Source organism: Perissodus microlepis, chromosome 19, assembly GCF_051167445.1.
Source record: "Perissodus microlepis isolate ML-2025 ecotype Zambia chromosome 19, ASM5116744v1, whole genome shotgun sequence".
Lineage (NCBI taxonomy): Eukaryota > Metazoa > Chordata > Actinopteri > Cichliformes > Cichlidae > Perissodus > Perissodus microlepis.
The window spans coordinates 9,178,948-9,205,960 of NC_140479.1; the positions used below are offsets into that span (position 1 = coordinate 9,178,948).

Sequence of the window (27,013 nt, forward strand, 5' to 3'; positions counted from 1 at the left end):
GCGCAGGTAGTACTTAGGCAGACCACAGCGTCTCAGAAAGTGCAAATTAGTGAGGACCGCAGGCGACTACAGCTCAGCAAGCTTGGGCAGAGCAAGATTTTAGGAGGAAGAAGTGAAAGAGAGATAAGAAGACAGGCTCCTCTCAGTCAGTAAATGCATGCATGGTGAAAACATGGGCAAAGAGAGAGGTCAGAGAGGCGGGCGTTCTTCGTGGCTGTCAGAGCTTCACCTTCACGACGAAAGCTGATGGTCAGTCCCAGGAAAACGCTTTAAAATCAATGAAAGTGGCAAAAGCCATCAAGTAAGGTAATCCTAACCTGCCGTTTTAATGTTTAAAAGGCAACATATGTGCCAGAAAAGAGATGCCCCAGTGGAAAAACCTGCTTTGACCATATGGCTCCCCAGCTGGAATCAAAAGTTCAAAGAGGGAAGTGGTTACATAACCATCGCCATCTGACACCAACAAAAGGTAACTTCACGTTAGCTATCCTGTTGCACTGAGGCCAGGTTCACCTCAAAGGTCAAAGCAGGTTAGAAAGACAGCTGGCTCTACAGTTTGGTCCTGGCGTGGAAATTAATATATATATATATATATTTTTTTTTTACAACCAAACATGCCATTTAAAGTGTATAAACTGAGGCTGAACGGAGCTCAGCAGGGTTGCAGGAGAAGATGCATATTACAGTGAGACGTTTAGCAGCCACTCCACACGCACCAGTAAAATAAAGACAATACAAAAATTGACTGAAATGAACTGCAGTTTTTAATAAATCGCTATTCAAATCTTACAAAAGGCAGATAAAGCAACAACAGACACTCATTCCCTGTAGCTTCTTAAATAATGGCGTCATTCTGCCAGTGTTCAAAAACACTGGCATAAAAGACCAGTTTACTGTCAACCAGCTGTATATAGAGGCCCTTTAGATGGGTGCTTGCAGAGTGAGCTGAAACACAGGTTATAATGGTTTACTGAGTTGAGTGCATAGCCTTAAATCATGCACAAATGTTTGCTAGTGACAAGATAAACACCTTTAACAACCAATGCAGCATTTTTCCACTAAAGTGACAGTAAAAATCGTATGCATAGCTTTACAAGAGGCAACCATTGGCAGAAGTTAATGTAAGCAATCACAAAAATGAATTTGTTTAAAAAAAAGAAAAAAGCAACATGAAAAGAAAAACAGCCTCGCTAACAGACATGTGCTGCTTGTCTAACTTATTCTTTTTTAATAACTTATTTATGCAAATGAAAAGCAAATAAACAGAGAACCGAACTGGTCGAGAGCTTCAGTGTATTAAATAAGCGACGTGAAGAACATCTTAGCCGAAACATTACATGATATGTACAGAGATGTCCATGTACAGCAAACGAGGCCAAAAAAGCCTAAATCTGAACACAACTGTGTCCTCTTGATGCTGAGGCTTGTGTCAGAGATGAGGGTTGTGTTAAAGGAGCGATGACTTAATGTAGTGAGTACTACAAAAGCAGGTTTGGTTGAGGAGTAGCAGTTGTAGTTGGTAGTAGTAGTAGTAACACCAGGGAGGTATGGGAGAGAGGAGTGTGAGAAAGCCCGAGGACGTTAAATGTCAAAGGCACTGAGGAAGACAAGACAGGAACAGGAAGCCCCGGACAGGAAGCGCATCATCAGTGAGTCAATAGCTTAAGCCGCGTGATCCAACTGACCAGTAGTGAGCGTTCTGCCGTCGTGCGCTTGGAGACGGGAGCTACCGGAGCCTTTTTCGTGTCTTCCTGGTAGGGGATGGTGGCACTGTTGTGGAGGTCTGAGTTGGAGTAGTAGCGGCTGCCCCGGATGTGGTCCACTCGGATGAGATGCCGTTCCCCTGCAGGCCTGTAGGGTGGAGACACCGAGGGGACCTCCTCAGCAATGGTGGGGATCCTCTCGTTACTCAGGTATCTGTACAGGAGGTCCTCACCTAAAGCAAAGACACAATGACAGGTTATTCTAAAGTCTCTAAAAATGCTTTGCGAATCTTTTTTAAATATTTGACTTGTTTTCATATTGAAATTAACTGAGCAGCAACTTAATGGGCTGAAAAAATAATGATGTGCGATAAAGTGTAGTTCCACTAGTGGCCACTTGAGGCTGCCTCCAAATGTGAGTCAACAAATTTAAATGATAAGTTGTACACACCTTTCCTTCCCTGCGCCCAGGGCTTTGCGTAAGGATCAACCACTGACAGACAGGTGTCTGCAGGCATGGACAGCGGCCGGGGCTTACCTTGAGACAAAAGTTTCATGCTTGTTAATTGTTCTGAAAACACATTTTCTGAGTTTCCGTCAGAGGAATATTTCTAAACCACTGCGATGAGAAAGTACTGACCACGCGAGGGTTTATGCTCCCTCATTCTGGGCTGGACCACCTTGGCTTCGATGGGACAGCCGGCGCTTTGCTTGTCAAAATCGGTGCAGTGTCCTCTGCTCTCCTTGTCCAGGAAGGAGTTAGGTGACTCAGAGCCCTTTGGTCTTTTACTGATGCTGGAGAAGGCGTCTGTTCTCGCCTCTCTGGATGGAGGAACAAATGTTCATTAGCTTATCTCCACAGCATGAGGAGGTGGAGGATAAAACAGTCGTAGTGTACGGACGGGTGGGAGCTGAGTGGGCTGAAGACCAGCAGAAGAGAAAGTGCAGCAGGAGGGGTGTGAGGTAAAGCGATCACGAGCCGGGACCACACTCATTATTCATCAGCTTTAAAGCTCTGAGTTAGGCTGTAGCAAAGGTTGACTGGGGGTGTCTGAATCCCTCACAGCGGGGGGAGCAGGTGGCCTCCAGCCTTCTTGTTTTAGTACTTTACTACTTCTAGAGCTGAAGTTGCCAGTAAATTAATAATCTGTGCACATGAAACAGGATGGCTTACCGCGGCGTGTACGGCATTAGAGGAGGAGGCGGGATGTACAAGTCCAGGATAGCCGGCTTCTCCTTTTTGGTTGATCCATTAGCTGAACTGGAAGGAGACTGGGTTCTAACGAGGGACGAATTATTCTGAAAGAATACAGCACAAGTATGAGTGCCTGATCTAATCTGGAGAATAAAGTCTTCTCATTCCACCTTATCTGACTGCATGTACAGATCAGTTTGTGTCTAAAAACAAATGAAGTCATTACTGTTTCTGCTTATAGTTTTTTTTCTCAGCCTTAAATTAAGACTTAATCTGACTTGCTGGCTAATGGGAGGAGTTCCCCAGATGTGGTGAGACATTTAAGTTCTTGTATGTCGGGCCTTCTTGTTTGAGGTATGGAAAGATTCTGAGTGTAGTCCAAAATAGCCTGAGACACTTACCACAGTTATGTTTCCCCAACATCGTCCTTGAGTGTTACTCTGCTATTCTCATCAGGGCAAAATTACACATCTGCTGATACAGCATTGTAAATGTGATATATGGCAAACTAAACATCCGACTGGGGATCTCGTGAAACACTGCTCTCTGCGCTTCTCCAAATAGCTCAAATAGTACAAATTATATACTATTACAAAACCAGTGTCATTCATTCTCGAGTCACACCGTATGATTTGTCTCTGTTTTGCCCTTCGGAGCCTTGCTATCACAAATAAACTGAGACGCCTGGCTCTGATGGGCCTGGCTCTGATGGGCCTGGCTCTGATGGGCCTGGCTCTGATGGGCCTGGCTCCGTGTTAAAAGAAGATGCTGGTGGATGCGTAGACATTGGTCACCTTTGTGCACAGAGCCTCTCTCGTTGATTTGAGAAACCCCCTCCTAACTGATATAATCTCATCCTGTCTTCTACGGCTATGAAAGAGGCTGCGCACACGATGACGCGGTGCCAGAGCTTCAGTCTTGGTATCTACGTTTATGACAGGCTTGCAGCCTCCCCCTCTGTCAGTGGGGACTCGCCTAATTTAGCGTAATGTGTTCATTTGATTATGAATCAGCTCACACATTCCCTCGCAGGCTCGATATTTATCCCATTTCCCTTTAAGCTTTCTTTAACACAAACAAATGATTGTGTGTCTGTTGTTTGCTTTAAACCGTGACGTTGGGCCGTCTAATAAACTAACCAGTCTGAAACGCTAAAGCTCGGAAGCTTTATCTCATAGACTGAATAACATCCTGGGACTTTGTTTGCCTCTTTTGTTGTGCAAGAAAAGCTGAATGCTATGTTCACTTGAGCCAGCAGCACTCTTTCAGGGTGGCCCTGTCTGGACTTGCTGCTTTGGAACCAACTCCCTAAAAAGCTGGTAATTGTTTGACAATGATTAGACGAGACAATGATGAAAGGAAGCGTGCATGCATGTGTGCATGTACCTGAGGTACTGGGGGCTTCCAGCGCATGTTCTTCAGTGGGGCGGGGGTGAAACCTGTTGTGCCCGTGGGCCTCTTCTTCAGGAGTAGAACCACACCTTTAGGGTCCTCCCTCAGTTTAAAAACCAGGTTTTTCAGCTGCCAGCCCACCTGGTTAACAGGAAGCGAACGCACATGACGCTCGTGCATTTGATTAAAGATTTACAGTATGTATTTAACTTCCCACACAATCTGGGATTCTTACCACAGTCTGATGGTTAACCTGGATCACCTCGTCCCCAGCGTGGATCTTCCTCGTCAGGTCTGCGGGCGACTAAACATAATACATAAACAGCCAAGGTCAAAACCAGATAGATTGCTTTTATTGAACAGAGCACGCAATTGACTATTCTCAAAATGCTGTGGAAACTGGGCGGCGCTCTGGTACCACTCGTGCCTGATTTCTGCACCAGATGAACACTCAAAGATCAGAATCGTGAGAAAAAGCCTCTCAGTGTGTGTGACTATCAGCAGAATTGTTTTTCATGTCACGAAGATGCCAAACGAGATAAACTGGTCATTATAAACGATGATTCAGGTTGTGATTCAGGAGTGGGGACTGGAGGCGTGAGGATCCAACGGTGGCTGTGATGCACGTGTGTTAGTCACTGACTGAGTGTCTAAGTGTGGTGAAAAGGTAAAACTTGTTTGTGTGGAGTGCAGAAAGAAACTATCCCCTTTGCACATGAGCAGCTCTGAACTCCCTCACATGATGTTACTCAGGGTGCCCTCAGAGAGGAGGATGAAACTTACAAAAGCTTGTTTAAGAGTACTGGCAGCGAATGAATGAATTTCAGCACTGAAACTGGCTAAAATTGGCTCCTGTCCTACTTACATGTTCTGTGGTTCCAGTGATGACATGCAGCCCATCATAAGTAGACTTGATGTACATTCCCTGGGTTTAAAAAGAAAAGAAAAATGGTGGATAACAGCGTATTACCAGTTCACACATCGAATACATTCCCAGACAGACAACCCAAGAAGCCGACCACAAGTTCGAGGCTCAAAAAAAAAAGAAAAGAGGAAAACAAAAAAATGTTCAAGAATCATTCCTCACCAGACCCTCGCCTGGATTGATGTTGGTCAACTGGACTTCTTCCAAACAAGCCGACTGGCTCATCAGGGGGTCAGAGGTGGTTCTCACGGTCTGATCACAGATGGTGTTCAAAATCTTTGACTGCAGAAGAGAACGTCACACAAAATGCCTCAGTGGTCAAAATAATAAGCACAAGACTTTAATAAACTTCTCGCTGTGATCACAAGTGCTGCACTTAATCATCCAAAGATCGAGTTATTGTGTGTTTTACAGGTTAGAACTGGCAGTTAGGTTACATTCCTCCTATTCATACTCCTGTGTGCCTGACATTAACCTCACTACTGTGAGGTTTAATGGTCTGCGAGGGGCCATTAGTGTGCTTTTAAGTGGAGCGACCTCAACGCATAGGACTGAAATCAGTCCTTTAAACACACCTCTTCTATGTTCCTTTCCTGCTTAATGGCAAATACTATAATTTCTCATCATTAGAGGGTTTTTATCGTATATACTTTATGTAGAGTTGATCTTGAGGAGTATAAAGGCAAGAAATAAAACTAAATTGGACACGTGCAAAATAAAGAATAGAAAAAAAAAGCAGGTGACAAAGAGGAGGCATGAAAGAAAAGTAAAGAAAAAAGCTTTTAAACAAAGACGTCTGTAATATGAATTTCAAAGAAAGATAGAAAATGGTAGAGGAAGCCCAGTGTTAGCCCACAGAGTCTGGAGAGTGTCAACAACAGGAAACACTGATTGATGGCAGGGCCATAATAGACCCACCTCCTCCTCCTCTGGTCTTCTTGTATGCCCGCCTGCTCTATTCACTCAAAAATCTGACCTTGCTGCTGAAAGCAAGTCTGACACAATGCCCAATTAAAAAGACTTAAAGGCCCATTCCCCACAATACTGGAACTTCCAGGTCAGTTGTTTGTTTGCAAAGAGATGCAGAGTACTTACAACTTCCAGGATCCTTTCTTCCATCTCATAAACACTGCAGTCCTGTTGCAGAGAATAGAAACAGGGAAGAGGAAGAAGTTATTCGATGGCTCGAGAGCGAAAAAGCAAAAGCATGAAGCAGGGTTTGGGTAAATGGGATATAATCAGAATCCTACATATAGAACTGAGAAAAATGAAAAAAGCCACAAATAAACAGCTTTTAGCTTTAAATGACCGCTTTGCTTAAATTATGTGGATGCTTTAATTACATAACACCCTTTGTGGTTCAGTTTACTTATACTGGAATGTAAATACCATAAGAACAGTCATACAGTAACTATGCGCAGATGACATGGTGAGAAACAGTCGGGAAAACATGTCATCGTGCTCAGAAAACCCTCTTCCAAATCGTCTGCTGGCAGAGAGCAAATGTTTGGACGCACGGCCGCTTTCTTCGTTGCGACTGGGTGGGCTAGTGGAGGAGGGGAGGTCCTCTGAAGACAAAGCTGTGATCTTTGCAGATTTTATCAGCAGCTCCTTCACCCAGCCAGCCCAGTCAGCTGGGAAACTGTCCACTGGCCCTCTCCAAGTGTCAGCTAGACAGGACACAGCTGTGGCAACAGCCCCACTGACAACTGTGTCGCTGGCGGGGAAAGAGGGGGGGTCAGTCTAGAGTAACCCCCCGAGGGAAAACATCCAACAAATCACAGGTGACATGCTTCTGTCAAAACCACAGAGCACAAAGGTATCAGTGTCAGGCTCGTTCCCCCAGAATGCTCACAAGCTACAAACCTGTGGATGGAAAATAAAGGAAAACTGTTGTGATGTGCACAAAGCCAGCTCTGTTGCTCTTTGTAAATGCATTGTACAGACAGCAAATAGGGGGGGTCAGCCATGTTTTTCCATATTTCCATAGCTTGCACATTCCACTGGGATAAAGTGGAACGTTTGTTTTCAAAACCGTTGGCTTGTTTGCACTAACGAGATTTGCGTGACCGTCTGTGGCCGTGAGCGATGGCTTCGCATCAAAGCAGAATGCATGCAGTGCTCCCTATATATTCCCTTCGATCTGCGTTTTACCGTCCGTTTGAAGGATGAAACTCATTCAGTGAAGGTTTATACATGCGGCCGCCATGTTTCCCTTACTTTGGGGACGAAAATGAAAAACCAGTATAAACACGAGGTGGGAATAAATGCAATTATAATACATTTCCTGTGACATATATTGGTCCCCAAAAAATCATGTTTCCAAACAATCTAATTCCAGCCAGGAATATATGGTGGTTTCAGCAAGAATTTAGCTGCTCTTCCATAAACAAACAGCTGCATATTTCTTTTACAGACGTTTGGATCGCTGCTCTCTTAACTGAGCCAAGAAGGATGAACTAAAAATACATATTTCAACGTTTAGAGGTCGTGAAACAAAACAGCATGTCATTATCAGCTGGCACGACTCCCATCAAGCTTTAACATTTACAGAACTTCTCCATAGTATCAGATCATGAGAAAACAATATCATAGACTTAGACTCCTGGCTTTATTTCTCATTTCTGAGAACTGTTTGTGCTTCCAAAGTAATCCCACATCTTTGTCAGGACCAAAGCAGTCACAGTAGACGAGGGCGAGATGAGAAAGAAAGCACTGCGGCTGAGGACAATTCCCTGGGTGTACTGATCCCTGACATTATGGACTTGATCTCACAACCTGTGTGGATCAGATGACTCTCTGGGTGCAGCTCTCTGGGCCTTTGATCAGCCACCAGAGAAGATTTGCATGGTCGGGCAATGAGGTGGCTGAGAGTGGAGCGCTGGCACAGTGCCGAGCCTGGACTGACTTCACACCTGCAGGAAATCAAGGCCACGGGCTGCAGCATGTCACACCTGGGCTTCTCACGTGATGACAACGATGGACTTTATCGTCTGCAGAGAGTTGAACTTCCTTCGTCATCCAGCAGGAAGCGTAAACTAAAGACATGCGGGATTGATGAAAAATGCATACTTTGACAGAGAGTGACCTCCACGCTGACGGGTCAGCCAAGAAGGACGATGCATCCAGTGTTTTATGGCCTTGTCCCATTGTGTGTGCAAACACAGGCTTCATTCAGGCAGAACACATAAAGTGCGATCTCAAAAGCCCCGATTTCTGGGCAAACCTCACGCCGTCCTCCCCCATCATAAAACTAATCACTGTGGCAGACTCCTGTGCAACTCATTTTATTAACCAGTGCTTTCCATGCTAGCCCACTTGCTCTAAAGAAACAAGGAATCCAAACGATTCAGACAAATCAGAAATGAAGAGGAACCTGTGTGCTTTTTTATAAACTCAAATCATGGGATTAGTTGGAAATCGCCCATCCTCATCAGCTGCTGCGAGCTGGCTTAAAACTAGCAAGTCGAACGGCATGTCTCTCCAGCTGCGAGAGGAAGCTAATCTCTCAAGCCTTACAAGAACCTTTCAGCACCTATCAGAAGTTTATTCTCCACCATAACCTCTCCACTTCACATGGCAGTGTGAGAAATGGATACCCCCACTCCTCCTGGATGACCATGACCGATACACCTACAGTAAATCACCAGAGGCGCTGAAATCCCAGACTCTGGCGAGGAAATAGGCACTCTGGGAAAGGAATTAATTTTGATGCAATAACCCTCTGAAAAAAATGACACCTGCACTCCCAGGAGCCACTTTCGCTGGCAGCGTAAAATGAGTTTCTTATCGGGATAACCCTTGAGGGATAAAAGACAAGTGGATGAATTGATAGGAAAGAAAACCCAGTCAAATAAAGTCTTCCCCACATGCATGAGCAACCACTACTGGTTTCATGAAACTGGCAGAAGCAGGAATAACTATACTGATGCAATTCAAGAGCAACCCTCTGCAGAAATATAAAAGGGTGGTTGCCAGTGCTCTGCGTTATCTGTTAGCCATCTTTCCAGCAGTCTGAAGGACCACCTCCTCAATCCTTCCACTAAACCTACACACAGGAAATGCTTCCAGACGGTTTGGTCTCCCACTGTGAGCATCTCGGAGAAGCAAAAACAGGAACCACATGGCCGAAGGAGTACAGCAGCCCGGGGAATGTTGGCAGCCACCTCTAAAAGAGCGCTAGTGGGTTTTATGAAACTGGAAGCACAAAAGCAACGTTTACCATTAAACGTCCCCACACCGAGGGGGTCTCCTCATTAGCCAGCACGTGGAGGAAAAGATCCCAAGAAAAACAGCAGCATTTGCAATAATGTGCTCAGACTGCTGGCTTCAGGCTCATGTCATGGCTGCCAGACCACATTTCCCATAACACTCTTCTCCTACACATCTGTGCCCCTGAGCTGGTATGTGCTCAGTGGAAAAAAGCTATTTTGTGTGTTTGTGTGTGTGTGTGTGTGTGTGTGTGTGTGTGTGTGTGTGTGTGTGTGTTTCTGCAGGGAATGATCCACATGTTCTGCTGAGCTAACTAGCATGCAGACCTGCTGAACTGTGGTGGTGAGCTCCAGGCACAGCTGAATGATCTTGTTCTTGGTGGCTGTGAAGTCACTGATCCCTGTAAGAGGCGTCCTGCGAGCAGACAAAGGAGGAAAGAGAGAACATTGGAAACAAGCGATGGACTGCAGAGATGAGCTCAAGTTTATTGTACTCGCTCAGATTGCCCTTTGGCCACCGACAGGCTTGTTACTTGTTTCTCAAGTATGCAACCACTCTGGTGCCAGCTTATACTTTTCTGTCTTTTTCTCACCATCTCTATCTGAAACATGTGCTTCAAAAACCAGTTTGTAGTCCTTGGACTATGTCTGACTATATTACAAATCTTGAAACAAATAGCACTTACTGGCCAGTAGCACAAAAAACAAGGATTACTTTATTTGTGTGCCAGAAATACGTCTCTATATATTTTTATTGTTAATAAACAAGAAACTTGATGCAAAATCATTAAACTGCAGTCTGACCAGAAACAGATCTAATACCAAATGTGCAAAGACTTGTTTGCTGAGCTAATGTGCTGTACAAATACATTATTATTAGATCGTAAGAAACTAAGTCAGAGAAGCCTAATGACCTACAAACCTGAACCATAAATTTTCCTTGGCTCTGCTTGCACTTCAGCATCACAACAACCATTTAAACAATGACATCAATGCACCACTTTAGCCAAGCCTGTCATAAAAAGGAGAAGCTTAATTTGAGCCAGCTAACAGTTAATCCTGGCAACCTGCTTAATATGCTCGGCTTTTATGGCGTAATGTGTTTTGGAGCAGGTCAACAGGAGCGCACAGGACACTCTGCCAGCTGGATATAACGTTAAGCTGACATGCAAAAGGTCTTTATATTGCTGAAAATGAACTCTTATGTCTGATTATAAACAGACTTGTTTTTTGAATATCAAATTGCATCTTTATTTCAAACTAGTGCGATCGAACGTGACACTTCCGCCTCTCATTAAGGCCGTGACAAAGTGTTACCTGTCGAGCCACGCCAGGAGGCTCTTTGCAGCACCGATCAGCTCCACCACGGAGGTAAGAAAATCGTTAGGTGGCTTTCGCGAGGCGCTTCCATCGTAGGCGGGGCTTTTCCTGCGGTCGGCCGTGGCCATGTGCAGACTGTTGGTGGCAGCTCTCATCCTCACTACCAGATTCTTCAAGTTATCCGACTCCACTCCGTAGTTCTGAAACAGCAAATTAAACATAACAGAACGGTTTAAGAGCACACTCGTCATCAATCCTTCTACACAGTCTACCTGCGAGGCTTATGGTCCCACCCTGTCAAAACAAGTCGTTTCCCGTCCACTGAAAGGCTGTAATCATTGATTTGACAGATATGCTTTGAGTTCACTTGTCTGTGAACATCGTGAACAAGACATCACCCCACCCTGCTCTAGATTTGTTCTGGGGTGTGAGTACTTGTGCCATCACCTGATTCTTATCAAGCGGTGTGAAGCTTTCATTCCTAAGTCTAAGCTGTTTCCTGCACACATTCCTCTTATTTAGAAGAGGAATGTATGCCGGTCTCAGGGAGTACACTATAAACCAGCTGTGAAGTGAGCTGCTGCAGGAAACTGGGCAGCAACAGAATTCACCTTTTATCAGAGTCGACAGCGTTTAAACTTTTGCATTCTTGCAGCTGAAAAATTGGAATAATGTGTTTTTTCCATATGTGCGCAGTGGAAGGGCAGCCTGGCTCTTGTCCTGGTAAATATCAGCTTACAGGATGTTACAGCGCTGCCAGCAAACGCTGCACTCTGAGTGACATGCCAGGATCTAAATATGCTTTGCAAGGAGTAACACGGCACGTGTTTGGCAACCAACAAACGAGATCTGCAAGTGGTTAGCGTCTCCTTTTATTCCACCGCCCCTCGCCAACATGGGCTCAAAAGCATACATTTGACCAGTTTTAGTCTCCGGGGACACACTGGAATAATCAGACTAGTCAAACAGTAGCTGAAGGCAGCATTATTCACGCCACACTTGGCATGAAATGGTTTTTTGAAACATCATTACGGAAATGCAAAAATGATCAAGGAATATGTGAAAAAAGAGAGAAAAGTCACTTGGTGGTTTTATTTCTCATCCGGTGTAACTTTAGCTCAAAGGCGGCGTGAGCTCCTTCCAGATCAAACACCTCTCCTGGCTTTTTCATTAGCAGGCTAATCACACCGTCGCAGCGGCTCTGACTGGCCCACAGATGTCCGCTGAGCTAAAAACCACGTCTGAGCAAAATCTGCGTTTTCACTCAACCCATTTTTCATCCTCACAACATTTCAAGTCAAATTTACATTCTTGCAGTGTCCTTTTTCAACACACCAAGCTAAACAAAAACCAAGATGGCAGATTTTATTTTTGAAGTAAGGCCTTTCTGGGGCTCTTTGAAGAGGTTATTCGCTGACTTTAGGCTCCTCAGGAGAAATCAAGAATGGTTATCACAACACGGTATTCCTCTCCTCAGACTTGACTATAAAGGACATATCTTTAAGCAATAGTACAAACATTTGCAGCAGCGCTGTGGCCCATGATGAAGCCGTGTTCAATGGCTGCAGCTAATGTTTGTGTGATGATAGAAGTGTTGAGTTTCAGCACCGACTCTGCAGAAAGCATCAAGGCTCGTGAGAAGACCAGTAAAATGAAATGATGTGTTCTTTCTTTGTCTCTAGACAGCAGTTTGGTCTTGATCTCCTTTGCACGGATGGAGGAGGACGAGTACGAATGCTTCCTAAAGGTTTGCAGCGCTGTATGTTAGCTCATCTTTCATCATGATTTAGGTTTGTAACTATTAACGAGACAAAGATGTGCACACATGCATAAACATTTAAAAAGCGAGAGCAAAGCCTTGCAGCAAAGGGCCTCTACGTCAACAGGAAGTGTCTGACCTCCCAGTAAATTTAAAAAAAGGGGAGAAAGTGGGTGAAAGTGTGAGAGTGTGGGGGTTTCGGGTGCTGCTGGGCTGCGTTCCTGTGAGTAGCAGTGACCTTGAGTAAAAGCTAATTGAATCAGGGGCCTCACTTCCTCCCATGAGCCCAGTGGAAGGTTGAGGCCCGCTTCTTAATAGGGAAACCCCAAACGGACAAAAAACATTATACTTCAAGGCTTCAATCAGGGGTGAAAGGTTAAGGACAGTGCACCAACTACCAAAGCACAAACTGGCAGCATGTTTTACTGTAAATCTTAGAGCAAAAGCACTTGAGATTCCACTTTGTCAATGCAAAAGATTCCAGGGATGAATCCAAATCTGGGCCTGGTTACTGGGATAGTGCAACACATGGTGCAAATTTTATGACAAATAAATCCAATAAAAAAAAAACCCCAATGAATACATGCTGAATGCTTCCATCTGTTCAGTGCGGTGACTACAGGTAGAGCACTGATAGGAGGCAGGAGCTTATCGTGCATTGATGGAAAAACTGTCAAAAACTGTGTCAAAGGGAAGAGATTAACATATTTTGCATATCACTCACAATTAAACTGATATATAGACAGGTTGGACTTTTGTCATGAGATTAGATACTTCAGCGTCCTTCCTGTAGATTGTGTATATTAATAGCTCAGTTCATGTGACTCTATTCCAATGCAAAGAAGCTAAGGAACGATAATAAGATCCAAGCTAAGCGCACGTACACTTGCTTTATTAAGAATGCACAAGAACTCAAATGTGGCTTTTGTGCGCTAAGAAAAAAAATGTAAAAGTAGCTCCAAATCTATTCTACCCACAATTTTCCATTCCGCCTCATGCAGGAGAAGAAAGATTTAACATTTAAATAGCTTTGAGCAAAAATAACCATGCCACAAATGATTAATGTAAAGTGTTTTAAGAGCGCACAGAAATGCTGACACTGATCAAAACGCGGGGACCACAAGCTTGGACTTTTATGGCACAGGAAGTGATAAAACTCCAAATCGATCCCATCTGCTGGAGAACCTGTTTCTCTTTCAGCTGGAGCGCGGAAGGTTTCATCACTCTTTACTCGCCTGCAGGTCTCAGGCAGACACATTTTAGCTGGAAGCTGTTCTGGGATCTGTGGTGATGGACAGCAGATCAGCGTGACTCAAAGTGAGCAAGAGGAGCCAAACATGGGATTCAGGAGAGATTCAGCCTGGAATTAGGAGTGAAGATGATTGCAGGAGTAAGCACGAAACCAACTTTTCATTATCTTTGAGACTGATGAACAGCTTAAGTACGTATGTATTTGGTGCACATACAGCGAGAAAGGAGGAGGAGCTTCTTATCTTATCTGTCAAACACATCTAACTGCCACTGCTAGCTACATGTTACCCATTAGGATCAGCTTCTGTTATCTCCCACATCTACAAACTGCCACACAGCTGTGACACCTGTGACCTGCTCTGAGTGATACTGCTCTTCTCCAGTGTCCTCAGGCTGCTTCATGTGTCGCGATGCGTCCACACCCTGCTGAGATGTGTGGGAAACGACGAGCTCTTCTGCATCACTAGTTCCTTTAGCTGCCAGACCAGAAACTACCAGTTGAGTTTTTAGTGAATGAGAGCGAGGGGGGAGGGTCAGGGACCAACAGAGCCTTCCTGAGGTACAGCCTATAAAATCCTCACATAGATTCAACCAGAAACAGATCTACTGACCAGAGCGCATAGCAGGTCGACAGCCTCCAGCACCAGCTCCTGGTGGCCAATCCTGGCAACGCCGAGCTCTTCCAGGTCCTGATGTGTGATCTTCAGCAGCTGCTCGCCACTGATCTTCTCCCGCTCAAAGTTGCTAATGTACTGCTGCAAGCTGTCATCCAAACCTACAACACACACAAGAAGGAAAAGGGAAAAAAAACAGCGAATGAGGATAATCTTACCAAAGTATGTTGATGTCATTCACAAACCTTTTTGTCGGCATGCAAAACAAAACCACAAAAATCAGGTGATGTCAGGTTTTTTAGCACGTTCCAAGTGTGCGTGTGCACCATCCAGATAAGGAGCAGGTGGGATGGCTATCTTTGCTAGATAAACAAACCATAAACAGAGTAACGGTTGAGAGCTCTCAGTCTGTTAGGCTGGTTAAACAATGGGTGGCTGTATTTGTGTGTATGCATGTTAGGTCTATGTGGGTGTGGGTGTTTGCAATAAGTGCGTCAGCATCATGGGTGTCCCCTTGCTTCTATTCCAAACTCCACTAACAAATGACTTGGACTGTGACACCAACTGCTACAGTCATTGAACTTACAAGGATGCAGCTCACACATGAACTGCAGAGACCTGAAACAGCCTCATGATTTCAAAGCTGTGCATTATAATAAACAAATGCACAAAACATGCCCTCCCTATGCATGCAATGCACCCCTCAGGGGACCAGAAAGTAAAGTTCAAACAACAGAGGAGAAAATGAGCCTTTGTGTATTTTGTGAGTGTGTGTAGCTGTGGGTGTGGAAGTAAACGCCATCGCCTCTCGCCATCAAAGAGCGTACACAGAGGCGGCAGCTGCAGCTACATGGCCCTGCGCCCTGATTCCCTCTGAAAGACCCGTCAGCTGCAAGACTCTCCCACTCTTTCAGACCTCAGCACATGCACGAAGCACAACTGACATTACTTAGCGCGGCGCATGATTAGGTGATATATTTTAAGTGGGGCATCCAAGTTCAAAACGACTTGACAATTTTAGCCTGGCCACGTGCGACATCTGCAGATGGGTCCTTATCAAACGTAGAGGTATGAGTGAAGCCCTGTGGGTTTATTCTGTGGCTGCTTTTGTCTTTAAATGGCACCTCATATGTTTATGTCCCTGTGGGGCTCAGTTCGTGCACCTGTTGCAGAGAGTTTGCAAAAAGCAAAGACAAAGGTGTGCATGTGACAGTCACTCCTGACCAAACAATAATGAATTGCATGCAAATACTTGTAGCATGCATTCTGCATTAAAACGCATTAAAGCATGAATACAAGCACAACGGTTTAAAAAAGTCATAAAACATATTTTCGGAGCTATGGACTCAGACTGAAATTAAACCATTTTGGTGTTGTGGGCAGGGCTCAGTTTAAAAAGTTCCATCCACCAATCAGACGACTGTCGTCAGGTGACTCAGCGAGCTCTGCAGCCACAGAGTTCCCATGAGGTAAATACTCAGAATCTTTGAGTGTCAGGAGACCTCAGGACATTTTTACCATCACTTCTCATGATGTTTTTTTAAAGTTATGTCAAACTCTTTAACACCTGTTGCATGTTTCATGGTAGCATTCGACTTTAGAGCGAATCTTTCTGTTCACATGGCTGTAGTGCCTATAAAAAAAGCACCTTTCAGACTCATTAAAACCTCATTATGGTATCAAAGTTCACTCTGACAACAATTTTAATCCTTCAGAAAATATAATCTATGTGTGAGAGTCATCTCCACTGAATCACAGAGAAAATCCATCACGACTCGTTAACCATTAGCCTCCATACAAGTCAGGTCCAGTTAGGCTCATTACATTTTTCTCATTCCTCAGCATGCTAATCTTAGGCAAGACTTCAGAGAATTTTTAGGCTTAACCCTCGACTGGCCGGTGTTCTGCGAGGGAATCCACTTTGCATTGTAGGAAAGGGGCTGAGCACTGGCTTGAGCCCACACTGACATGAACACAAGCCAAGCACAAACACAGGGCCAGTCACTTAATGCGATTAGATGAAAACAAAGACGTGGGTCTGGACGGGGCAAAGTCTCCCTTTCCTGCTGTGTTAAAAAGGCATTTCCTGTGGAATGGTGCCACAGTCCTTCCACCAACAAGGGAAAGTTGTGGTTTAGGCTACAAAAAAAGAGTTGAAGGGGCTCCAATTGCAGGATCTTAACTGTTTGAAAAACACAGAGTAGATATCAGAAAACACTCTGGAATTAATTGATTGGACTAACTGATGAGGGGCTATCCTCTCCTTTAGCTTGTTTTCACTTTCATTCTTCGGCAAGAATTTTCCTAGAAGTCAGAGCTGTAGGCATCAGGAAAAATCACTCCGTGATGTTCTGGCTTAGGTTTAAAATGTTTTATTTGTGCCAAATACAGAAAGGGGACCTTTACGCCCTCTGACACTTAAAAAAAAAAGCCTCCTAACAGTGAGGCTTATAAAACATTTATTGTGCCTCAATCAATGGCTGTTAGGGCGTGTGTATGTGTGTGCGAGACTATCAATTTTCATTAAAGGGCAGAGAAACCAGTAAAAGAGATAGAGTGTCACGTTATTGTGAATTGAGTAAAGGGGGAAGCAGAGGGGAGGAGTGTGTGAATGCTTTTGAAAAGCCTGCACAGGATGAAATGCTGTGGAGGTTTATGGCCTCTGAGAACCGCTTGGCAAATGTCCTCAAACCAGAGCGAGTGCATGTAAACCGGGAAGCAAAGCACCAAAACACCAGACAATCACTTACCTTCTTCTATTTACATCATCAAAAAGTCTAAATTACTGTGTGCATTTTGACAGCTGGTTCGTGCTTCATCATTCTTTAGCTCAAAGTTGTCCAGTGTGAGATGTGACAATCTGCTGTTTTCCACTTCATATCAGTGTAAATGCATTTTGCAGGCTAACTTAGCATTCTGAATACTTTAGCTTAAGCTGTGAAATAATAAATCTTACTTTTCTAAAAGTAAACAGAGTTTGCTTGTCAAAGTTCTCACATTTCAAAATCTGAACCAAAATCTTGCAGCAATAAGAACTCCTTCATCCTGAGTCTGCAAATAAGTGCTTCATTCCCAGCCCACAGAGGCTCGATCATCCAGGTACGGAAATCCCAAAAAGTTGATTCTGTTCATCCGGGAACAATCAGAGAGAAGGTGTGAGAGTACCAGTGTCACAAAGAGTTTAAAAAGGAAGAATGGAGAAGACAGACTGTAATCACTGACAGTGCAGAAGATGACTGACAAATGCCAGGGTTAGAGGTTAGAGCAGGGGTGGGCAATTCCAGGCCCCGAGGGCTGGTGTCCTGCAGGTTTTAGATCTCACCTTGGGTCAACACACCTGAATCAAATGATTAGTTCATTACCAGCCCTCTGGAGAACTTCAGGACCTGTTGAGGAGCTAATTTAGCCATTTAAATCAGCTGTGTTTGTTCAAGGACACATCTAAAACCTGCAGGTACACCGGCCCTCGAGGCCTGGAGTTGCCCACCCCTGGGTTAGAGGTTAGGGGATCTGGCTGTGTCTAATGTGGCACCTGCTGTTCAATGTGGGGTCTCACCACCACACACTGTTTCAGTAAACAGTGATTATGTGCAAACCAGTTTAGCAGCAAAGGTTTAGCAGTACAATGGATAAACTTTCAGGACAGCAGGACAAGAGCTGGACAATCTGGACAACATAAATGGAACTAGACCCGCCTAGTGGCCTTTAAGCTCTGCAGCCTACTTAAAGCCTGTGTAAGCACACAGTTCTGGCAATATAAACAGAGCACATCCTTTTGCAAAAGGTTAGTTTATTCTTATCCTAATCTCAACAATTGGCTGTTTTTTTTGTCTAAAGCACAAAAGAGCCCAGGACTGTATTTGTGATGAACAACATTAAACAACAGCAAACAGGATTGAACAGGATTTCTGAAACAAGTTCACATCTTTGTCCCAAGGAAAAAAAACTGATCAGTTCAGATCCATAATGCTCTTCAGTGCAGCTTTTGGTTGCCAACTTTTCGTTCTCAGGGGTTTGATTACATTAGTAAAAGAGCACGCAGTCTTTCTCCCCCAACAGAAAGAAACAAACAATCTCCCTCCCCCATCTTTCAACCCCTCCCTGTGCTCCCAGTGGGAGCACTTGCCACCATGTAACAGACACACATACATAAACCAGTATCCCCACAGGGGTGGCCACTGGGAAAGCTACTGGGTGTAGAATAGCTAAGCCACTGTAACTCCGCTGTCTTTATTTGTCAGCCGGGCCTCTGAACCTGTGGGGAACGGTCAGGAATTTGATTCATTGTTCTCTGCTGAGCAGCTCCATTGTGGGAACTCGCAGCGCTTTGGCACAATGGTCTCTGGCTGGACCAGGCCGTGCAGTAATTAAAAAGAAAGAAAAAGCTCCTCTCGACTATACGGCTAAGCTATCCTGTAATGCATGACTTCACAGGACAACAACAAAGCCTGTACACACACTGGGAGCTGGGGATAGAAGTTACACAATGATGATCTCCGTCTCTATTGCGCCTGTTGTCTCTTCTTCTGCAGACAGTACAAAATGTTAATATTAATATAAATAATAATATTAATCCGAATATATTAGATGCACATTTTCCTTCAGTGCTAAAACCTCACAGGCTAATTCATTCCTGGGATTTCCTATCTGCTGAGCCGGCTACGACCCAGTATAATCCATGCTTTAATCTTATCATCACTTCCTCCAGCTAACAGAGTGTTTCACTTTATGTACCCTAATCTTAAAGACAGACAACTACAAACTGGCAGCTACATGTCCCAAGTGTGCTTCGTAAGGGAGAAAAGCAGCTGAGGCTGGCCCCTCCACAGAAGACAAAAGCAGCCCTGTCTCTTACCGGGTGATGGACGATGACTGATGAGAGCTGAAGTGTCAGAGTTCAGGGGGCTGTCGTGGCTGAAGCACATTCAGCGAGTACGAGTACCAGCCCCCTTAGGTTCAGTTAATCCTCACCTCTAGCACAGCAGACCGAGTCACGTGACTGCTACCTTTTTAGATTTCTATGGTTGAATGAGCTGGAAGGGAAGGAGGACGTTGGGCAGCTCAGTTAATATCGACTAAGGGGAGAGGTCAGGTCTGGAGGTGATGGAGGTCTGGGCGGAGGAGAAGAGGAGGTTTGGAGAGGTATTTTTGGTCGGGCTGTTATGTGATGACTTCTGGTCACAATGACATCAGAAGACGGAAGAGAACAAGAAACAGGGCAAAGAGATAAGCACACTGCTGCGGGCGCATGAGTACGAGTGTCTTTGTAAACCTGCAGCAACAAAAACACTTGTTGCCCAATTTAGAGGCGTGGGATAAGACTCTGAAACTGACTGGGTCACTGAGTTTAAACCTAAAAATTCCTTCCTTGTATACAGTTACTCAACGCCACACGTGGAACCTCTAACAGCTGCATACAGTAGGCCTATATGCAGGTAATATTAGGGATTCTTGGGCAGTTTGAGTGAGCTACGCCTGCACCTGCGCTGAATATCATTTTTGGGTTTAGATTAGATTAGACATCTTAGATCTGAAGCTTTGAGAGGTGACGGGGACTATCCGGTTAATCCTGATTATTCCGATTAAGCTCAGGCAATTGGATGAATAGACTGGCTATCTGTGAATGGCCAGGTTCATTATCTGTTGGTGATTTACTTTGCAATATTTAAGTGATTAAGAAAGGACAGTAAGCAGTCACTGATTGGTGGATTTTTCCCATCAGTCATTATTATGAACATGTAGGACAGGCAGCAACATGGAAGTCTCCATTCTTGTGTTCAACAACTTTCTGAGTCAATAAGCTATCCTGTATTATTGCAGAGTGTGAGCATTTTCAGCTGTATTACACTGTTTTAATTTTCAGTGCATGCAAGACATCTTTAATTATACCCGTGTCAGAAAAGTTAGCTAATCAAATGTTTGCTAGATGCACTTTTGCAGTTGTTTGTAAGTCACGAGACTTTCTAGGAAGATCAAATTTGTGTTCAGGAATCATTTTGTGACCTTTTTATTGATTAATGAACAAAACGCTGGTTCTAGAGCTCATTTCTTATCCTGCAGAAGTAACGAGCCGCACACTGAACTGCTCACGTCACAGGTTTAGAATGAGGACACCGGACTGTGTCAGTCCAGAGACCTTAAATTCATCATGCAACACATGAGACAGAATTTAGTAGATGATAAATCAGGAAAGAGTTTTCTATCATTTTAATAAGGCTCAGGTCTGTGTGCGTGGAAAGGACGTCGTGTGGCTGTGCCACAGACGCATGCGTTTCATTTTTTTGCCGTTGCAATAATCTCATAAATGTTTTCTTGCTTTGTAAGAAACGATCCGACTGTAACTCCACCGTACATGGAAAACGTGTTCATATCCGTCTGCCTGTCCTCATGCTGGGATCCGTTTTGGCCCAGTCTGCTCTTTGTTTGCTGGGTTTGCAACAAAAACCATTTGAAGCAACAAAATCTGCGTCTTGTTCCCGTGAGTAATCAGCTACATGTGTTTCTGTCCTGGGTGATTTCTTTTGGAGCGATGCTAATGAACAAGGGTGCAAAATCAATCAATAAATAAATATGTGTGCATGGCAGAAGGTTCATCAAGCTTATAAAAGCAGATAAACTGCTTGTCTCTTGAGAAAAAGATACGAGGCACCACGAGGTAATAGTTTACGCAGGTAAGCGAAGGAGTTGGAGCAATAACCTCTCAGGCCAACATAAATACCCATCGCTCTCCAGTCGGCTGCCTGGCCACGCTGCAGCTCGTTACCGCAGGATAAACACGTTCTAAAGAAAGCAGCAAAGACCTCAGAAATGTCTCAAGCCGCCCCCACCTCTCTCCTGTTCCTGCCTCTCCACCCACCACAGTATTTTGTCTTCCTGGCCCCACCAAGGCTCATATTGTTGTGCTTAACCTGTTGACAAACATCAAAACATAGTCACAAAGCTTTAAAGTCACAACACAATTGCTGATTTTATCATTTAAGAGCGGAGTGTTGTAGTTTTGATCGCAGTAGGTGATCAATCAGACAGAAACGAGGACGCTCACTCCGTGAAGCGCTGTTTTCGTGTCAACGCGACTTCAAAAGCACTCACTTTGTTACAACCTAAGCATCACTGTCCCAAGAAAAAATCTATAATTAAAGACTGTTGTGTTCTGCAAAGAGACAGTGATGGAGAGAAAGAGGCAAAAGTGAGGGAACAAATGTCAGAGACAGAAGCTGAAAATGAACACTTTTAAAACACTGCATCCAGAGCAGGCCTGAAACACGGCTTCAAAGCCAAATCCACTAAGACACACAGGCAAAAAACAGGAAACTCTGTTTAGTATTTTCCCATTACATGTACGGTGTATGACCAGGGTGGCCCTCCATGCTGATTACAGACCAATTTACCAGCACCATAATAGCTGCCTATGGAAACCACAATAAAGATGAGCCATGTTTGGGGGAGGAAATGAGTCCCACTGATTTAGTTTGCCATGGGAATACTGTGCTAGACGTCCTCCTGACGCTGCATGTGGGCATATTTTCTAGCAGAGACAAATTTAACTTTGCATCCATTGTGCTGTTCTGTTGCATGACAATGCTTTCTGAAACAGACAGACAGACAGACAGAAAGAGGCCTTTAATTAAACTAAAGATATCTTCATATTGCTCCAGTGGCTCATGTGGTTGAATGTAGTCCAATCCTAATTTGGATCGACGAAAGCATCTTTGGATAAGAACCTGCTAATTGACATAAATCTATCACAGGGCAAATTTTGTTACAGAGCATGGCTGGAAAAGCAGTAAAAAGATCGACTTTGCTGCAAAGTCGAGCTGAGCCGAGCGTTTACTCGATCCATGCTGACAGGAGGTTCATCTCTGGCCCCGACACACTGGAGGTCCACAACCCTCCACAGCACAGCGTTTTACTGCGGCAGTGCAAAGTGCTGCTGGTGGTCAGCCCCCTCAGCCACAACGGCCGTCAACCAGACTGACCGAGGCTGTAAATAAAGTTAAGGTTACTATAGTGACAGGGGAAGTGGGAAGAGGTCGGCGACAGTGGAGGGTGGGAGATTTGGGGGGTTTTTGAGGGAGGGAGAAACCTGGCTCATGGCCAGGTCAGGGGAAGAGGACACAAAAAGACCGAGAGCATCATTTGTCTGTCTGACGTTACAGCCAGGCACACGTTTTAAATAGAAACAGAAACATAAGCATGACTAGAAGCGATCGGCTTTCCCATAAATCAATTAAGAATAAAGGATTAATCGTGACTAATATTCTCTTTATGGCAGAAAGGAGAACTTCAACAAATTATGCAACGCAAGACATCACTAGGCAGCCTACAGGCAGTGGGCAGCTGATCCTGTTCTCCCTGCTGCAAGGGGTGAGGGAGGGTGAGTCATCTTCAATGAAAAGATAGCACTGAATGACAGTGTGTCACCCACAGGCCAGGACAGGGCACCCGTGACGCACGAACACACAGCATGTGATCTGTGCTGTCCTGGCTTTGCTGTCCCTACATTCTGTTTTCTTGCTGTATGAAATAAATGATAGCTTTTACACACACACACACACACACACACACACACACACACACACACACACACACACACACACACACACACACGTGGGCTTTGTTTCTAGTCTTGCCAGCACCTGCCGTGTGTCTTCCTCACAGAAAGAGTTGTTCCTACAAATAATAAATGTGCTGTTGACTGGAAACAGCTGGAATAGGTTGTCATATACAAACAGAGAGGAAGGTCACGTGACAGAGTTTTCCCAGGTAGGCTGCACCACTGGAAACAAAAGGGAGGATCAACAGAATCTCCCCTGATTGTTTCTTTGGGTCCACAAATCTCTCAAAGAGGAGCCGCCACTCCCTCTCCAAACAGTCGAACCAACATTTGCTCTAAAATCTTTTGTACAACGCTCCGAGTTTGTGTCTCAGACAAAAAACAATGGTTAGTTCAGTATGTGGACTGGACACAAGAGGATGAGTTAGAAGTATGATGACTGTTGGGTGACAAAAATAGTTGTTTTTTTCCCCCATTCTGGGATGGGGAAGCCCGGGGAAAATGTAGAGCGTCAAGTGAAACTAAAGTCCTCGTCAGCTGGTGCAACATGTATGACTTCACTAGCATGTGTTTGTGGAATGTTTTGAAGACTCCTGAGGCGACTTTCAGCCACGATAAAACAAAAACGGAGGCTTGTCACCTGATTATGAGCTTTTCTTAATAGAACAATAGAAATCTGACCTGGAAATTACGAATAAACAAACACAAAGACTTTAGGTGTTTTTCGAGGAACCTTTTATTCGTCCACCCATTCATGCCCATGAAGCCACGCAGATAGTGGGGCTCATTAATGCTTTAAAAACACAGACTGGCCCATTAATGCTGCCTCATCTATCGCCGCTCTCTTGCGTAACCAGTGAATGAGAGCTGACAAATTCAAAAAACCATCACAGGCGAGTGAAAACACAAACACGAGCACGGAGACCTGCGTGGTGATACTAGCACCTCTGTTGTGCATATATAAACAACAGTGGATTAGAAAAAAGATAGTAAGCAAATTAAAGCTTAGTCACAAGAATGTATTTCCCACAGGAATGACAATTTTATCCTGTGGGAACAGCAAGACAGGAATTCAGTCAGCCTCCACGGAGGACTAGTCTGAACATGCACCGATCTGGCGCTCGCCCAAGTGCCCGGCTAAACCCCAAAGTAGGAGACAGTTCATAAAACTACAGATCACTTTATAATCATAATGACATTACACTCCATTAGAGTGTAAGCAGGTGGCAGGATGAAAGAGCTTTGTGTGTATTTGGTCAGCGAGGGGGACCGACCTGACAGGCTGCGGCATTTTTAAATCCGTTAAAAGCAACTGGTGGCCCCAAATGCAACAAAGGACATGTGTGACCTGTTTGGACTGCTCATTCACAGAGCCGCTGGTTTGGTTTAGCAGGAGGGAGAGAAAAAAAAAAATCACAGCACTTACATTCCTCTCATGTTCGGAGTTTATTTGAGCATAAATGTATTAGCGGTGCTTTGATAACAATATCAACCCAGGCACACACTTCCTTTTCCCTCCTGCACCAGCGCACACAGGTCCGGTAGCATTTACAGACATCACCGGGAACAATCGTGACACATACCAGCAAGTGCACGGGAGCATTTCACATCCCTGCACGAGAGGTCGGTCAACATGTGACTCGTAAATACACACTGGCCTGCTGCGTCACCTCAGGTTGTTGCTTTCAGTCCCGTGACTTAAGCATGGCACTTCACAGGCCAATGCTCTTAGGGCAGACTGAGGCCAAACGGCTTGCAGGTCCGACTAAGCTGAGCTCATCAGGGAGATTTGCAATGCACATTTTAGATTTGAATGAAAAGCAAACTGGTGTAGCTTCGGGTTAGCTTGGACGTGGGGTCAAATTCGGGCTCCTCTCTGCTGACATTGTGAGAATTAGTTATAATGTGCTCTACATGCAAATGCAAACTGATATCAGTGCGCTGATAACAATCATTTGACCTATAAAGCGCCATACGCAAGAAAGTATACTGTGTAAACACAATGTGCCGGCTGCTGGTGAAGCTGCGGAGGAAAGTCATTTTTAAGGTTTTATTTATGCAGCTGCCTTTTATTCAGACCAAATCAGAGTGTGAAAAACCCCGACGCTGACTGTGTCCCCCCATGTTGGAGCTCCTGATGTTGTCAGGCTGGGATGCATGTGACAAAAAGGCCACAGAGGCCGTGACAGCAACAAAACCACAGCAGTGCCTTTGAGTAACTTCTCCCCAGGGGGAATCCTCTTACAGCACTTCCCCTAAACTCTTTTCTAAAGAAACATTGTTATGCGCGCATCACTGGAACTCAACAGGTTAAACATAAAGATGCAGAAAGTGTTAAAAAACAAAGGCTGGACTTTACGGGAATTAAACAGTTCCACTTGAATACATCATCCCATCCTGTTACTTCCTTTTCTGAGTGAGGTCGTTAGACGGAGCAGACAGATTTCTGCAGCTTACAGAATATGTTTGGATTAATCTGACACTTGTTCTCCTGATGCATATACACACAGTTGCTCCAGCGTAAGGCTTGCTAAAAATGGATTAATGATGCTTGTGGTGGCTATCCAAACATAGACTCTACTTTCCTGATAGAGCCGGCACTAAAACAGGGGTAAAGCCTTAATAAGGGTGAGGTGTCTGGACAATGTCTGTTCTTGCTCCCATTTAGGAACTCTGTTTCAGCCAGATAAGGATCATGAGCCATCATTGCCCTCGCCTTCCTGTCCTCTCCAGAGATAAGGTTGCTGAAGGCACCCATCAGTGAATTTACTCAACAATCCTTTTATTTTTCCCAGGTTCGAATTTGGTGAAAGACAAAAGCACATTGAGCACGTTTGTCACCTTTCTGACAAGATAATCGCCATCTCAGCCCTTTGGTGGGAGACAGAACCGTGCTTGCTCATGCTTGTCATTAAGGACGTGTTGATCTGATATTTGGATAAGATATCCAAGTATTAGGTTGGTGGTGTTTCACTGCAGCTACACCCACTGTGGTCAAAGTGAGCGGACACACCTGAAAAGCTCCCACAGCGACGATGCTTTCACTGTCTTGGTCTCGCTTTGTTTGTGTTCGGTTCGCCACTTCTTTGGAAGCTCTTGCTGGACTTGATTTCACTTCAGCTGTCTCCTGTCTGCTCCAGTCCACACTCGATAAGTGTGTGTGAGGAGCAGGTAAAGGATGCGCACTCAGACTGAGAGGATGTAAAGGACAAACCAGCGTGAATGCAATTAACAGCAACCTAATGACGCTCACGCTGAGCTGAAATGAGACTAATGAAATTTAGGTGAATGAAGTTAAGGAAGCTGAGCTGAGGCATAAAAGAATTGGTCTCGCTCTGTTCCACACAGTGAGGATTTACATCTTACTAATTTAACCTGGTTATCAGATTTTTGGGTTCTGGATCGGATTGGAAGTGGAAAAAAAATTGGATCAACACACACTTGCTGCTACTCTTCTACCTACTATTGAGTAGATGAGCAAAGCTTGGTGAAAATAAGTCCATCGCTGAAGTTTACATATCCAACCTGCTTTACAGACACAGAGCTTTGAAATTTGATAAGCCAGGATACATTTATGGAAAACGCTGCAGGACATTTAGGCTGTATTGCAAAAGCAAAAAGCCACACAGTAAGACTGTATTTACAGATACACTGATTCCTCCCAGCAGCTGCAAGGTGGAAAAGAAAAAACTGAATTACATCCTATTCAGGTGTTTGTATTTATTGAATGCCACCTTCACTCAAACACTGCTGTTGTGTATTCAAGACTATATTTGGAAAATGACTAGCAGCATGTCTAAGCCTTAATTCATTTCACAATGACAATGAGCTAAAAATGCATTTACTGAAAACATGGTGTGTTCTCAGGAAAGTGCGGTCAGTTCCCCGGAGGACGTAATCCCACACATGACATACCAGTCACAGAGCACTGCAGGTCCAGCTGGAAGATCTTGTGGTGAAGCAAATGTGCTTCAGGACATTTCCAGTCCCCACACATAGAAAACAACAACAACAATGTTTGAATTGAAAGGGATCAACAGTGACAATAAACATCCACCAGCGACCACTTGATCCGCTGCAACAATGGAG

At 44.5% G+C, this 27,013-nt stretch overlaps 1 protein-coding gene across 1 annotated transcript in view; it reads right to left on the reverse strand.

The window, feature by feature from the left end:
- LOC146365465 (connector enhancer of kinase suppressor of ras 3-like) overlaps window positions 1-27,013 on the reverse strand; it is a 43,731-nt gene that overhangs the window by 14,646 nt on the left and 2,072 nt on the right. Inside the window, exons 2-13 of the mRNA XM_084914425.1 lie at window positions 14,368-14,531; window positions 10,744-10,946; window positions 9,754-9,841; window positions 6,311-6,352; window positions 5,378-5,497; window positions 5,156-5,215; window positions 4,526-4,594; window positions 4,285-4,431; window positions 2,878-3,002; window positions 2,344-2,525; window positions 2,155-2,241; window positions 1,686-1,936 (exon numbers count right to left, since the gene is read on the reverse strand). Coding sequence (XP_084770551.1) covers window positions 1,686-1,936; window positions 2,155-2,241; window positions 2,344-2,525; window positions 2,878-3,002; window positions 4,285-4,431; window positions 4,526-4,594; window positions 5,156-5,215; window positions 5,378-5,497; window positions 6,311-6,352; window positions 9,754-9,841; window positions 10,744-10,946; window positions 14,368-14,531 — 1,538 coding nt within the window. The remainder of the gene's footprint in view (window positions 1-1,685; window positions 1,937-2,154; window positions 2,242-2,343; window positions 2,526-2,877; window positions 3,003-4,284; window positions 4,432-4,525; window positions 4,595-5,155; window positions 5,216-5,377; window positions 5,498-6,310; window positions 6,353-9,753; window positions 9,842-10,743; window positions 10,947-14,367; window positions 14,532-27,013) is intronic.